Below are 16,409 nucleotides of genomic sequence, written 5' to 3'. Positions count from 1 at the left end.
CAAAGAACACTTAAAGTTGGGGATGATCGGGAATTAGAAGTGAAGGCCATAGGAACATTACAATTATTTTTGAAAACTGGTTTATGTATTAAACTTTATGATACCTTATATGTTCCTGAGGTAACTCGGAACCTTGTATCAGGACCAAAGTTAGACATGGACGGTTTTGTCGTTTCTCATGGTCATCGCAAACTCTCTATTCTCTATGATTCCGTTGTTTATGGTACTGGCATTCTGGATGGTGGTCTCTATAGATTAGAACTAGATGATAATTTTTCCAAATCTTTGTTGTCATATAATATTAATGAATCACTCACAAAGATGGAAAAGAAACAAATTCGAGACTTAGAGACTTCATCTATGTTGTGGCATCAACGTTTAGGCCACATCTCAAGAGAACGATTAAATCGTCTCGTAAAGGATGAAGTCTTACCTCCTCTCGATTTCACTGATTTTGGAACATGTGTCAAATGTCTTAAAGGCAAAATGACATCAGCGAATAAGAAAGGTGCCACTAGGAGCTCTAATTTATTAGAACTCATTCACACTGACATTAGTGGTCCCTATCAAATCGCTGGCATCACAGGACATACTTCATTTATCACTTTCATTGATGATTATTCTCGTTACATGTACTTGTATCTTATAAAGGAAAAGTCTGAATCTCTTACAACTTTTAAAGATTATAAAGCTGAAGTTGAAAAGCAATTAGATCGTCAGATTAAAGTTGTGAGATCAGACAGAGGCGGTGAATATTATGGAAGACATACTGATGTGGGTCAAGCTCCTGGTCCATTTTATGAGTTTTGTAAGGGCCAGGGGATTGTGAACCAATACACCATGCCTGGTACACCTCAGCAGAATGGTGTCGCTGAACGAAGAAATCGTACCCTTATGAACATGGTGCGCAGTATGTTAGCCAACACTAATTTACCATTATTCCTCTGGACTGAAGCGTTAAAAGCAGCTGTTCATATACTCAATAGAGTTCCTTCTAAGTCTGTCCCTAAAACTCCTTATGAACTTTGGACAGGAAGGAAACCGAGTCTTAAATATATGAAAGTATGGGACTGCATTGCCGAAGCAAAACTTTACAATCCTTTCCTAAGGAAACTTGACCCTAAAATAGTTACCTGTTTCTTTATCGGGTATCCTGATCATTCAAAGGGTTATCGTTTCTATTGTCCTTCCCATGTCACCCGTATTGTTGAAACCAAGCGTGCTGCGTTCCTGGAGGATTTCAAGGTCAGTGGGAGCAGTACTAACCCTTACGAAGAATTGCAAGAAGTACAAGACGCGGGGGGGAGAGACTCGTCGCTTACCATTACTCCGTTTACTCCTCTTGTACCCCATGCAACTGCACCTGAAGCCACTGCACAAACTCCATCTCCACAACCAGAACTCATCATACCTCATAACGAAGGCACATCAAACGCTCAAAACCAAGACAACGCTCAACCCGAAAATCAGCTCAGGAGGTCATCTAGGCAAAAACGGCCTACTAATTGGGATGATTATATTACATACCTGACTGAAATGGATGCTGGAAAGCTCAATGATCCTATCTCTTATAATGAAGCCATTAGCAGTGATCAGTCTTCTGAATGGAACAAAGCTATGATTGATGAGCTTGAATCCATAAAGAAAAATGACGTTTGGGATTTGGTAGAATTACCCAACGGTGTCAAACCTGTAGGTTGTAAATGGGTGTTCAAAACAAAACTAGATCCGAATGGGAACGTTAAACGCTACAAAGCGAGATTGGTTGCAAAGGGCTACACTCAGAAAGAGGGAATTGATTATCAAGAGACGTTTTCACCTGTCTCTCGTAAAGATTCATTAAGGATCGTTATGGCTCTAGTAGCTCATTTTGATTTAGAGCTACATCAGATGGACGTCAAAACTGCTTTCCTTAACGGAGACTTAGACGAAGATGTTTACATGAAACAACCTGAAGGCTTTAAACCTGAAGGTCAGGAGCATCTAGTCTGTAAGTTGAAGAAATCCATTTATGGGTTAAAACAAGCATCACGTCAATGGTACCTCAAGTTTGATGAAGTCATGAAGAGGCACGGTTTTATGAAGAATCAAGTGGATCAATGCACCTACCTCAAGATGAGTGGGAGTAATTTTACTATACTTGTCCTTTACGTAGATGATATTCTATTGGCAAGTAATAGTTTAGACATGTTGCATGAGTCGAAGCGGTTACTCTCGCATAACTTCGACATGAAGGATCTCGGAGATGCTTCTTACGTCATTGGCATCGAAATTCACCGAGATAGACACAAAGGGATCTTAGGATTGTCTCAAAAGACTTACATAGATCGTGTCCTTACACGCTACAACATGCAACAGTGCAAACCCTCCGTCGCTCCAGTAGTTAAGGGAGATGTTTTCGGTTCATTCCAGTGTCCGACAACAGAGGTTGAAAAGGAGCAAATGAGCCAGATACCTTACGCGTCAGTAGTCGGGAGCCTGATGTATGCTCAAGTCTGTACTCGCCCAGATATCGCTTATATTGCTGGAATGCTAGGCCGTTATCAGACTAATCCTGGCCTAGATCACTGGAAAGCAGCTAAGAAGGTCCTCAGATATCTGCAAGGGACGAAAGACTATAAACTGACTTATAGAAGAAGTGATCACTTAGAAGTGGTAGGTTATTCTGATTCTGACTTTGCCAAGTGCAAAGATGACAAGAAATCCACTTCGGGCTACATCTTTATGTTAGCAGGCGGACCTATCTCATGGAAGAGTCATAAACAACAGTTAACTACAACTTCCACAATGATGGCAGAATACATTGCTGTTTACAACGCAACCTGTCATGGAATGTTGCTTAGAAATCTGATCACTGGACTCAAAATTGTTAATTCCATTTCTAGACCATTGAAGCTTTACTGTGATAACTCAGCTGCCGTTAGTTTCTCGAACAGTAACAGTTCGACTGGAGCTGGTTTATATCTCGATACAAAATACTTGTTCGTACGTGAACGAGTTGAGGAAAATAATCTTTGTATTGAGTATATTAGTACTAAAGATATGCTAGCGGATCCGATGACTAAAGGTCTCCCACCTAAAGTTTTCGAAGAACATGTATCGAATATGGGACTTACTAAAGACCTTGTTTAATGGCATATTGTACTAGCTTATGTTTTAATTAATAAAATTTCCTCAGTTTGATTTTGTATGTCTCTAGCATATGTTCTGCCGGTGTAATGACATATAGACAAATATAAATACAAATCAGACGCTAAAGGGCTTATACATATTTTGATCGTAACTATTAGGTTTTAAATTGAGGCTATAGTATGACTAATGGGGGTCCTGAGTCGAATGATGATTCAACGGCTGTATTTCTCTGCTATAGTTCTTGGTTTAAAGCTAAAATGAGTGTTAACTCCTGGCCAGGCTTACCTAATACTCATGATAAATGATTACTTGGCTAAGTGGAAGAATGTGAGATTAAATATATAAATGTAATATTTAATCTTGTAGCCTATATAATCATTTATATTATATTAGATCAAAATATATTTATTAACCTATTAATAATTAGTTGGTAATTGTTGATGGACCATATTACCCTTATTAACTAATTGGGTTTCCTCTTGGGTGTATAAATAAGGGGCTTATTAGAGAGTTAAAGGGTTACACAGTTACACACATTACACAATCAAACCCTCATAACAACATCAATTTCGTCACTCTCTCCCCTAACCGAAATTACCCTAATTTCGGTTTCATCACCATCATAACTTACACCCTAAGGAGGAACCAGATCATCCTGACAATCATGTCGAACTCAATGGCTGCATCTCTGACTGGATTCTCTGCTGACCTGTCTGCTGTAACAGGTATTATTCATGTTTTCCATTACATTTAAACAGAACTGATCCAACATTGCCATCTTAGAGAAATGAACAAAACAAACTTTGTTAGGCTTATAAGGCCTGTGAGGTGCCTACAATATTTAAAAAAAAAAAAAAGTTTGATTGCTGTTTTCAATGTTAAACGTTTGCGCGCCATCTGAATACTTTGAATAATAATATTTATGGTTTTTATACAAATGAACAAAACAAACTTTATGGTTTAAGCGGCTTATTATGCATATACTATATGACTTATCTTTGCTATTTATTTTGTCTATTTGGCCATCACTATGTGAGCACTTCAAATATTGATGGGTTTTACCCAAATTCATGAATTCTTTTATTTGAGTTAAGTTAGTCAATAAAAACAAACGAATCAACTTAATACTAATTAAAATATAGAATTACCGGGAGGCATTTGACACATGGTACATCACATTGAAGCCAAGTGAGATCACTGCCACTGTCAATGTCCAGCCAATAAGGTTTCGGTGGATTCCCTATGTTCACCGTCACATGATAGTACCTGCACATACAAGTGAAATTAATCCCTTTAGCACATTCTACAAGTTGTACTAAAAACCATCGTTCCAAAATGACATTCCAATATCAAACCATGCTCCTGAAAAGCTTAGTTAGGGGATGAGAGCTTTGGCAAGACCCATTATGCCATCATGGCCACGTGTCATCTTTTCACTCTTTTAGGACGCGTACCCCCCTCAAGAACAAACTTGCTAATAAGTTTATAGCATAACTTAGCAAGCATAAATTCCAACATTGGAAGCAAATTTCAGGCTCCTCTTCACATAGGTTGTATTGGTGTTTTAAACTAAATATAGGTATAGGGGTCGTTCTGTAATTAGTAGATAGTTAGTTTATGTTATAATTCGATTAGCTAGTAAGTGCGAGGACCGGATGCGACAAAGTGAAAGATTAAAACCTACATATTGGATGGAACGACATCTCGTGGGGACACACCCCTTCAGATCGGCGCCAACAAAACAGGAAGCAACAGACACAACGTTTCAAGCAAGAGGCACATCGATTCATGAGGAGACGCAACTGTTCAATCGCATCTATTCGTATAGTATATATAGGGTTCATGTATGTCAATTGTAATCATCACTTTTCATTCAATACAAGCAAGTTTATTATTCTCGATTCTCAATTCTTTTATATTCAAACCTGTGATTCGTATGTTCGATTACCAACAGTGGTATCAGAGCACCACGTTAATCGATCCAGGAAGCAAGAAAGAAAAATCTCAGTGCAAGATTACGAGCAAGAAACGATAATCGAGGTTTGTCGTTTGAATCAGAGAACCGGGCGACGTGTTTCGATTTCGTAAGTGTTTTTTTTTCTTTTGATTTAATCGAACCGCAAGAAAGGAATCAATTTTCAAAGTACGTTTGTTGGTTAGGCTTTATTCTTCTCAAGATTGAAGTTTGAATTCTTTATTTACATACTTCGAGATTAAAGGCAAAAGTCAAACAACATTCTGTTTGTTTTTCATTTTTCAAGGAATTTAGAAAAACCTTATTTTAGTATTGAAAGGAAGGTAATTGGTTCCCATCATCAGTTCATGTTTTTTTTAGAAAGAAGTAAAGTTTTATATTTCAAAAGAAAATCAAGTTTTTTGTACGTTGAAAAGGGGATCATTAGCATGTTTTTAAAGTAAGCAAGTCAATTTTCGAATCATAAACGATACGTATAGCAAGAAATCGAACCCGTATCGGTTCTAGCAAGTCAAACCGATTCTTGGTTCAAATAGCAAGTTCCGGATCGTTTAGTTCAAAATAGCAAGTAGCACGTCGAATCTTCACGATTCAGTCAAGCAAGAAAACGACCATTCTTGGTCAAAGCAAGAAAAAGCAAGTACAGCGGGTCGATTAAATTAAGTCCAATTAGCAAGTTGGTTGGATATTTTTTTATCACTCGCAATAGCAAGTTAGCAAGAATTTGATCAGCAAGTCGGTCAGAACCTGATTAGCAAGTGGGTCAGGGCACATAAAAATCTGATTAGCAAGTCGGTCAGAAACGCAAGAACCTGGTTAGCAAGTTGGCCAGACGCAAGTACTACGTAAGAAATTTGATCTACGCGGTCAAAAAAAAGGATCATCCGATCACAAGCAAGATAGGCAAGAAAAGCAAGGCGAGAAAGAAAAGAGGCATGACAGAAAAAGAAGGAAGTGCATCAACGTCACTCCACGAGCAAGGGAATGTATCTCTTCAGTGCCCAAAATTGAAAGAGGCGAATTATACCCAATGGGCAGTTATGATGGAAACTATCTTGAAGGCATATAGTCTTTGGGAAACAGTTGCTTCAACGGAAGGGATAAATGAAAAGAAGGCGCACACAACGAAAGCAATTATCTTCCAAACACTACCGGAAGATGTTTTGATGCAAGTTGCACAACACGAAAAAGCAAAGGAAGTATGGGATGCAATCAAAGTTCGTTATCTCGGAGCAGATATGGTTCAGAAAGCACGTCTACAAACTTTGAGGAGCGAACTAGAAGTCTTAAAGATGGATGAGAACGAAACAGTAAGTAGTTTCGCAAGCAAGTTGAGTGGTATAAAAGCCAAATTTAAAACTCTCGGTACCACTATCAAAGACAAGAAACTCGTAAGGAAGTTACTCATCTCCGTTCCGAAGAAGTTCCTACCCATCGTGGCAAATATCGAACAATATTCAGAAATAGACAAAATGCCATTTGAAGAAGCAGTGGGAAGAATAATAGCTTTTGAAGAACGTCTCAAAAGTCAAGACAAGCAAGAAGATAATAATCAAGGAGGACTCATGATGGCAAATACACATAATCAGTTTGAAAGTTTGCATCATGGAAAGGGTCGTGGTGTTCAAAACCATGGCAAAAGTCAAGGACAAGGATCTTTCAAAGGAGGAAGAGGACATGGAAAAGATATGAGTCCAAGAAACCAAGACATGAGCAAGTTCAGATGTTATGATTGTGGAGAACTTGGTCATTTTGCAAGAGATTGCACCAAGTGGAAGGAAAAGGAGAAAGACACGCAACAAGAAGCCAATCTCGCATTGGAAGAAGAACCAATGCTACTGCAACTCAAGCAAGTTGAAGACCTTTGTTAAACTATATTTAGTTTACGGGGGAGTATTGGTGTTTTAAACTAAATATAGGTATAGGGGTCGTTCTGTAATTAGTAGATAGTTAGTTTATGTTATAATTAGATTAGTTAGTAAGTGTGAGGACCGGATGCGACAAAGTGAAAGATTAAAACCTACATATTGGATGGAACGACCTCTCCTGGGGACACACCCCTTCAGATCGGCGCCAACAAAACAGGAAGCAACAGACACAACGTTTCAAGCAAGAGGCACATCGATTCATGAGGAGACGCAACTGTTCAATCGCATCTATTCGTATAGTATATATAGGGTTCATGTATGTCAATTGTAATCATCACTTTTCATTCAATACAAGCAAGTTTCTTATTCTCGATTCTCAATTCTTTTATATTCAAACCTGTGATTCGTATGTTCGATTACCAACAGGTTGAAGAATAGCTAGATTCTCAAAATAAAAAAGTAGTTAAGTTGATACTAAATGCCCATATTGACAAACGTTTATGTCGTATTACTTGATGGCAGTAATTTTGCAAGCTAAGAGGAATTTCGCGATCGCTTTTGAGGATCAATTAGAAATTATATGAAGTTATAAACCCAGATTTGATCATTTTTGTAGCATTCTTACTTACATATAAAGGCAATTCAGGTATCCACATAATCCATTTGTGTTTAAGAAAAAGGACTCCCCATACACCTACAGAATACCTAAAATTGGCTTTTTCTCACATGCATAAAAGTGGTATACTACATAAGCCTAATAATATCAGATAGATATGGTGGACCTGCTTGATCTAAAAGGTATATAGAAAAAAAGGTCCTAGAGTAAAATCCTCAACCAAACCCTAACAAATTCACAATAACAATAACAGAAGAAGATGAATTGATGAACATACACAAAACATAAGGCTTACTTCATGAAGACTGAAGTTGCCTAAGACCACATTTTGTTGATCCATACCTGTAATATACATTGTATTAATTAAATAAAACAAGTTAAAAATATGAAACAAAACAATCCCCATTACTCATAGTTGAGTTGATTTGGACCGTGCTTTATATAAAATTGGCCAAATTAAAAAATTAGCTAGAAAGGGATCGTGCAAATAATAATATGTTTCTGTAAAGTGATCTTAAAGGGATTCACGACATGATTATCATTCAACTTCTAATTAACAACGCAAACAAAATTAACGGATTAGTACTCAAACCCGTTTTCTAATTTCAAAATACAAAAGTTTTAGAACTTGATTAACTAAACAACACGAAGTTGAAGCCGCTTACCGGTGCATATCTTCTCTCATCCGGCGTTGTTTACAAAATCAATCGGCTAATCCAATCCAATAACTCGGCCGTCATACTCCAACCCCAATAACCAGAACCTGTTCAGACCGTCTGCGTTGCTATCATCCACAATCTTCACCGTACGAGCGATTGAAGGTTCATGAAAAAGGGATGGACCGATCATCTGGTTCTTTAGGGATTTAGGAGGTGGTGAGATTGATTAGTGACATGAATGTAGGATGAAATCTCTATATTACCCCCAGACGTCTTAAAAGTTTTGGAAATGTGCCACTTTGTCCCCTCTAAATTGGCTTGTTCCTTCTTGTACATGATGCTTTCAAATTTATACACGTAGTAAAATTACAATATTGTACATTAGATTTCCTTTATATAGTATTATAGATTATAGATTATAGATTATAGATTATAGATACTAGTTTAAAAACCCGTGAATTTCACGGGTTAGTAAAAGAAAATATCTTCATTATCAGCATCGACGAAAATATTATGATTTTATACACATTATAATACAAACAAATATATTAGAGTACAACGACAAATTGAAATACATGAATATGCAACAATCACAATTCTTTGAAAATCTCTTTATAAAGCACATTAGTTGTTTTGTTTGTAGGTTTGTCGTTGTTGTCAAGTATTAGTAGTTTGACATAAACCTTGAGATTATGAAGATATTTTTTTTTTAATTTTCTTCTTTTATGTAATAGAAAATGGAACCAAACATTCACCGATACTATTGGGATACTATTGGGACCTGGTGAAAAATGTGGCATTGTGAACCCCATTCAACTTGGCATTCCTACATGCATGATACATAGGAGTTGGCTTCGAAAACTACTTGATATCCATGAGCATGTTTTACCCTCACACAAACAAAAGAAACATATTTAGAGGTAAGTGGTTAAAATTTCCACCTTTAATTAAAGATTTTATACAAAATTACATTAGATATCTAATGGGCTTTTTAAGGTGTTAATTAAAATGCCTTTTTAGGGCTTATCAGATCTCGTTTCTTTAGATCGGTTTATGACGGTTTATCCTGTTTAAAGCGGATTTTGATTATTTGGTAACATGGTTGACCTTGCATGAACAATAGTGACTATGTTACCTTAAAAAACATTAATCAAATCGAAGGGCTAAATGGGTTGTAGATACAAAAAATCTAAGTGCCAAACGTCATTTACACCGACGAACCAGAATTGAAATTGTCGGCTACGCCAAACAAACCAAAATCGAATATCTACACCTAGATTGGAAATCGTTGTATGAAGCAAAAGCGAACGAAGCAAAACTAAACGAACTAAAATCTGAAATCGCCGTCTGATTGCGTGATTATGAGAGAGAGATTGTCGTGAAGGAAAACCATATGCATCTGCTTTTTTTTAAATAATAAAAAGAGTAAAACTGAAGATTTCATAGGTGGAAGAAATAAATAAAACAATGGTATGGTTACACAACCACCCAACAGTGATCTTACTTAACTAAAGTCTAAGGAAGGTTTTATTAACATACCGAAGATTTCTACTTTAGGGTCGATGGGTTCAATAATAAAGAAATAGAACTACCATCACTCCTTAAAATTGGTTGTTAACAACTTTAACACAGCTATAAAACCGCTTCAGATCCATCATAGCCTTCTCGATCGATCTGGACTGATCGTATAGAAGATGCTGTCGTAACCTCTGCCTTGAACCACTTGTTCGACTCAGCTGAATCTAATGGTGAACCCTGTTCACTGGTCACCGAAAACCCATTGGTTTTGGTTTTAGGACTATGGGATAATGTTTGTTGTTTTTTCTACTAAAAAAGCAAAAACAAAATTATACTCAACAACTTAAGAAAGTAAGGATCATTTTTTTGCCAAATTCAAGAAACATAAATTTAGTTACCTGGTGTAACTGAATGCTTTTAAAAGACGGGCGCCCCGGCGAGAGTTGGGGTCCTTGAAGAAATCCAATGAGGAATGCTTCTGTTGGGCTCATGCAATAGAGATCTTAATTAACCAAATACATACATCACACCATTGTTTTGCACAACATTCATAATATCTAGAGTTCATTGGACTGGGAACTTTTCAAGATGCTATTTTTTGCCCAAATTATTAGATCTATGTTTCGAAATCAACTATAAATTATGACCAACACTAATCACCGAAAAGACATATAAAAGCATGATAACTCAACCAGCAAGGGTCCATATAAGCTACTTAAGTCCCATATAATTGTGAGCTCGTCATGAAGCGAATCATAAATTATAACAAAATATCAATTTACCAAAGTTTTTTTTCTTTATATATTCCGCGACATCCTTCTCCACACTACAATTCTCAAACACCTGCATAAACGTAGCCAAACTCTAATTATACAAAAGATAATTTCATTGGGACTGAAGTAATATGAGATTATAAATGTAATGAAACAAAGACGATTAATCACATAAATGACGATCTTCACAACTCTATATTGTGTTTCTTCCTTCATACCAGTACCCTTGATTATGACTTTTCTGCTGCTGGAATTAGAGGTGGCTAATGATCATCTGATGAAAATGTAACAACCAACAAGGATTTCTTCCCCTCTTAACTCAGCTCAAATGCTAATTTAAAGAACAATTTAAGTACAACTTAGACAAATATATCAAGCCATTTTAAAGAAACTAAAACCTTCATTTGTAACTCCTAACCCGGCCGGACCTATCACACCCCAACTGATGGCGTAAACATCGGAGTGAGACGAAATAGATTGCTCGAGACATCATAACACTAGTATTTGCGACAAGTATTTAAATATTAAATTTCATTTCATTTCTAAAGAGTCAATTACAATGATTGAAATCAAATACAACAACTTGAAATAGAAAAATTACATTACAATAAGTATACAAAATTTAAAATGAGTATCTAGGCATCCTACTATGTTCCATGCATCATCAACCTCATCATTAAACCTGCAACATGTTTTAAAAGCATAGTTCAATACAACGTATTGGCGAGTACACTAGTTTTAGACACCTGACGTAAGTATAAAAGTATTTCTCAATCTAACATAGCAATTTGATATACAAGGTCAAACTATCATGCATAACTAAAAGTCAAACCCAAGTGTCCACAAGAATTATATGTGTCCCTCGCCACAAAAGTAACGAGACTAAGTATGAATAATATGTGTCCCTCGATACCGAAGTAATCGAGACTATAAAGAATATAACTTAACAAAACCCCGTCGGGTGGTGTGTTACTCCTATAGTGCTATAATTGTTAAGGCGGGCTAACAAGTAGTATGAATTCTAGCATGAATCTAAGCATAACAAAGCATGTATAACGGATTAAGTGAATAAAGCATGTTTGTTTGAATCGTGCATTTTAACAAGTAAAACATGTCACACCCAAAGTATATTAAAAGTAAAAGGGGTCAAGTGTACTCACTAAATTGCTAAGTCTTCCGATTATCCAAGTATTGCCGAGTTTAATGAGATTAGGAGAAGGAATGTGTTCGGATTGGAGTTTAAGGAATGTTTATATTCGGGATTTAGAGTACATAAAAGTATGTATATGAGAAAGTAATTATCTAGACTTAATACTTGTTTTTGACACTATAAAACCCGTATGGGTTAGAATGATTTCATAGGTTAAGATACCCATTAGAATCGTAACGAGAAAATAAGTACTTAGATGATGTAACTTAGTACCATGACGAATAATCATTTGATTATCATCAAGGGTTCGGTTATTATATATATATATTATATGTTTTATATATTTTATATAGTATATAGTATAACTATAAGTCCAACACGTATATCATAGAGTATCATAGAAGTCATGTATGGAGGAGGAGGAGGATAAGCTTCCTTTAAAACCTCTTTCGTAAGATTCACCAATGCACAAGTTGTGACAAGGACAACAAGGATGGTCATAAATGAAATGAAAAAGAAATGAAATGTACATACTACTCAAGGGACAAATCATCAAGTGAGGTGGTGGATTGAAGGTAGGATAGCCAAGGCTTCCAAATAATCACACACAACCAAACACAAGTCTTGTTTCAAGAACAAGCTTAGAAGGATACAACACTTGTGGGTTAAAAACCCTTACAAAACAGAAAATTTGGAGTGAATAAACACCTCCGAATTTGTATGAAACAACCTTAGTTAGGCTCACTAATCATAGACTTGATTAGGAGCATAAGAAGATAGGTTTGTTTGAAGAAAACTCAAGTTTAAAGAAAGTTTACAAAAGTTTTTATCAAATCAGAAAGTTTCTTACACTTTACACCTCAAATATGGTGATGTTCCATCTTGGTTTTCCATGGAAAACCTATGGAAACACTCCTAGAGGTGTTCCAAGTGTTAAGATGAAAGAAACAAGTAGAAAAGTGAAGTAAAAGTGAGTTAGAACTCACTTAGAAAGCCTTGAACTTTCTGCTTAGAATCTAATTATTTTGTTGTAGTTAGAGAGTGTTTTAGTGAAGATTGAAGTGTTTGTAAAGTGGTAAAAGAGTGGGAATGAGGTGGGTTTTATAGGTGAGGTTTAGGGTGAGTTAGGTGATGAATTAACGTAAGAAACACAAAATTGACCAACCAATGTTCAGCTAACAACTTTCTGCGGTTCGAGTGTCGTCGCGTGCCGCAACCATGGACTCCCATCCCCGTCGCGTGACGCGACAGGTCATATCTCCGAAATAAAGTTTGTTGGTTGGCAGGTTGTCCCTGTAGTTTGTATTTGGCATGATTTAATGAGTTTTAGGTATGAAATGTATAATATAAGGTGTTTTCTTGTAATTTGGACATATGGACAAGTATATGAGTTGTTGATTTTTTAGGATAGATTTATGGTTACGGTGTCTTTGTGTTTAAGTATGATTTTTGTTAGACTTTCCAACTTACTTTAGGGCTGCTTACGCTAGAGGGTGTGGTTGGAGCCCCCAAGAGGCTTTGTCAGTCCACCTAAGCTCCACGTCAGCGCCATGTCACCCCTGGGGCTTTATCATGCCCCCCCCCCCCTTTAATTTGCAGGGTGTGGATGGAGTCCCCGTCATGATTACCTAATTATTTATTTATTTAAATATTTAATTTTTTAAATTAAATGGCCATTTTAATAACTGGAAAATTAAAAAAAAAAACATAATTTCATTACAAAAAATAAAAACACTACATAATTTCATTAAAAAAAATAAAAACACTACAAAGTCATTAAAAACCACTACAAAGTAATTTATAACTCGTCGTCTGTGTCGACTCCTCCTTGTTCACGATAAAACCATAGGTGCTCGGTCAGATCGACTCGAAGGCTATGGTGTGTGTGCCTAGCCCGTATCTTCGCTCGGGATTCTTCTTTCTCAGCGTATGTTAGTATTGGGTTCGTCGGTTGGTTACTTTCATCATAGCTTTCTCCACAAAACGCTCTCCCCGAGTCCTCCAATATCATGTTATGCAAAATGATACACGTATACATGATGTTTCTCATTTTACTTTTTTCAAGTATCCTCGACGGCTGGGCAATGATAGACCATCTTTTTTTAACACACCGAAAGCCCGCTCGATATCTTTTCTTACTGGCTCTTGTTTTTTCTTGAAATACAATCTTTTTCGTCATCTGGACACGAAAGAGTTGTTACCAACGTCCACTCGGGATAAATACCGTCTGTGAGATAGTAGACATACTTATACTCCACGTCGTTTGCATAGAATGAAGTATCTGGTGCAACCCCGTCTACGACATCGTCGAATAGATTCAAGGACCTTAAAACTGCAATGTCATTGTTCGCACCAACCATGCCAAAGTACGCATGCCAAATTTATAAACCTTAAGAAGCGACCGCTTGTAATATTAGGGTAGGACCATCATGGTCACCACGATGATATTACTCTTTCCAAGCGGTTGGACATGCCGCCCATTCCCAGTGCATGCAATCAAGACTACCCAACATTCCAAGAAACCCGTGTATGCGCTGATGGGCCTCGTATAGAAGTGGAACGTCGGCTGCGGTTGGCATCCTCAAATATCGTCTCTCGTACAGAGAGATAACACCTAATAAACTAGTGTTAATTAAAAAATAATAACGATGTAAATAAAAATAATAAATAATAGTGTTTATAAAAATTACCTTCACAAAAATTTTCAAGAGACTCACGAGACATTCTTGAAGACATCCTTAAATATTCATCCCACGCATCACTCGTTGTGCCGTACGCTAGTTGCCTAATTGCTGCTGTACACTTTTGTAGTCCCGAGAAACCAACTTTGCGACTTGCACTTACTCTTTGCGTGAAAAAAGGGAATTCGCCCGCAAGATCATTAGAAATTTTAACGAATAGTCGTCGGCTCATACAAAACCTACGCTTAAACTGACCATCATCGTACAACAGATTTTCACAAAAATAATCTTGCACTAGATGTTCATGAGCACCTAACCGATCCCGTTCAAGAGGCGGTTGTCTGGTACGCGATGCAGAGGATTCGGCTTCTTCTCGCAAATAATTTATCGCCTCCTGCGTAATTGTGATAACCATATCGTCAAGAACACCGTCGGATGAGGAGCTCAAAGAAGACATTTTTTAGTTGTGATTGGTGTGTGTTTTAGTTGTGATTGGTGTGTGTTTTAGTTGTGGTTGGTGAGTTATTTGGTTTAGGATAGGTGCTCCTGCGTAATTGCGATAACCATATCGTCAAGAACACCGTCGGATGAGGAGCTCGAAGAAGACATTTTTTTGTTGTGATTGGTGTGTGTTTTAGTTGTGATTGGTGAGTTATTTAGTTTAGGATAGGTTTATATATATAATTGAATTAAAAAAGGTCTTTTTTAATAATTGACCGTTGTCAAACGGTCATCTTTGACCATTCATCCTCGTTCAACGCGTTTGGAGCCCGTTATCATCTTGGTGAGCCATCTATGGCGCCCCGAATTGAATTTGTGGGTGTGGTGTGATAGCGCCCGGGGGCGCTATAGAAGGTGACATGGCGGGGGTGGCGCCCCCACACCCTTCGGCCTTACAGCCAGGTTAGACATGATATATTTTGTTTTTTTTTGTTGCTTAGTTTATTCTCTTGAGTTTGGCTAAAGATGAGAAATGGGCATGAATTTTCTAACCTAGACCTTTAGGTTTATTCTCTTGAGTTTGTTTAACCTAGACCTTTAGGTTTATGTAATTGTGCTATAGTTTATTTGATTGTTGGTTGAATGTGTTTTTTTTTTCTTTTTGTGAATTGTGGATTTGTGTTATGTTTATTAGTTTGAAGAAGAGCGGCAAAGAAAGAAAGCCCGAAAAGGGGGGAAATAGGCTCCGGAAGAGTATTGGTCTTGGATTTAACCCGAGAGAGGCTATTAAAGGTATTATTGTTATATAGTTTTAACTAGTGTTAATACCCGTGAATTTCGCGGTGTTGAGAAATGATATGTTCTTTTTTTTTAAATTACGTTATACTAATCATAAAGAAACTGTACGCATGGACTTATTATGAAAATCTGAAGTTGAAGATTAAAATATAACGAAGCATCGTACTACAAACCTAAAAAAACCGAAAAGATAAGTAAATGAAGGAAATACGTTTTTCTAGTTTGATATATAAATTGAAAGCCTATTACTCTAATACTTCTACTTGCTCGTAACCAATAATCTCGAATTCGTTTTTGACTAATTGAAAAAACAATCATCACCTAACGAAATATGTTCGGCTTCAATTATATCATGCCATCCAACAACACCGTACTTATCGTAAACAAAATATATGAAAAATTTTATTAGTAATATATTGAAATATGTTGAAAAATAAAGTAAAATAAAAGTAATAAATAGCATAAATAATCGATTGACAAACGTTGTTTGACCATCAGTATTCTCTGTACCAAGATTCTTAACCCAAGTATTTCCTTCAACATTGATCTTTATTTCAGAAAACTCATCTAAACCACTTAAGTCAGTAGTTAGTTTGAGAAGGATCTATTTGATAACAACATTAAAATTTGTAAATTTTATTAAATAGAAAAAAAAATAGTAAAAGATAAAAAAATTAAAGATAAAATAGGATAGTATAATACCAAATGATGAGTTACTGTCATTGCAAAAAAAAAAATAGATAGTTAGGATCGTCACTAACTTGTAGATAACCTTCGACATTGCTAATATGTTCGTAT

At 36.5% G+C, this 16,409-nt stretch overlaps 1 protein-coding gene across 1 annotated transcript; it reads right to left on the bottom strand.

Annotated features, from left to right (window-relative positions):
* Positions 1-14,138: 14,138 nt before the first annotated feature.
* Positions 14,139-14,829, bottom strand: LOC110888273. Its single transcript, XM_022135805.1, has 2 exons — positions 14,382-14,829; positions 14,139-14,305 (listed from the first exon to the last, which is right to left on the bottom strand). Exons 1-2 carry the CDS (start codon positions 14,827-14,829, stop codon positions 14,139-14,141), a joined length of 615 nt encoding a protein of 204 aa, XP_021991497.1.
* Between the last annotated feature and the right edge of the window lie 1,580 nt (positions 14,830-16,409).

The sequence above is a fragment of the Helianthus annuus genome, chromosome 11, assembly GCF_002127325.2.
Source record: "Helianthus annuus cultivar XRQ/B chromosome 11, HanXRQr2.0-SUNRISE, whole genome shotgun sequence".
Lineage (NCBI taxonomy): Eukaryota > Viridiplantae > Streptophyta > Magnoliopsida > Asterales > Asteraceae > Helianthus > Helianthus annuus.
Note: the sequence above shows the minus strand (reverse complement) of the source record. Positions and strands in the feature narration are given on the sequence as shown.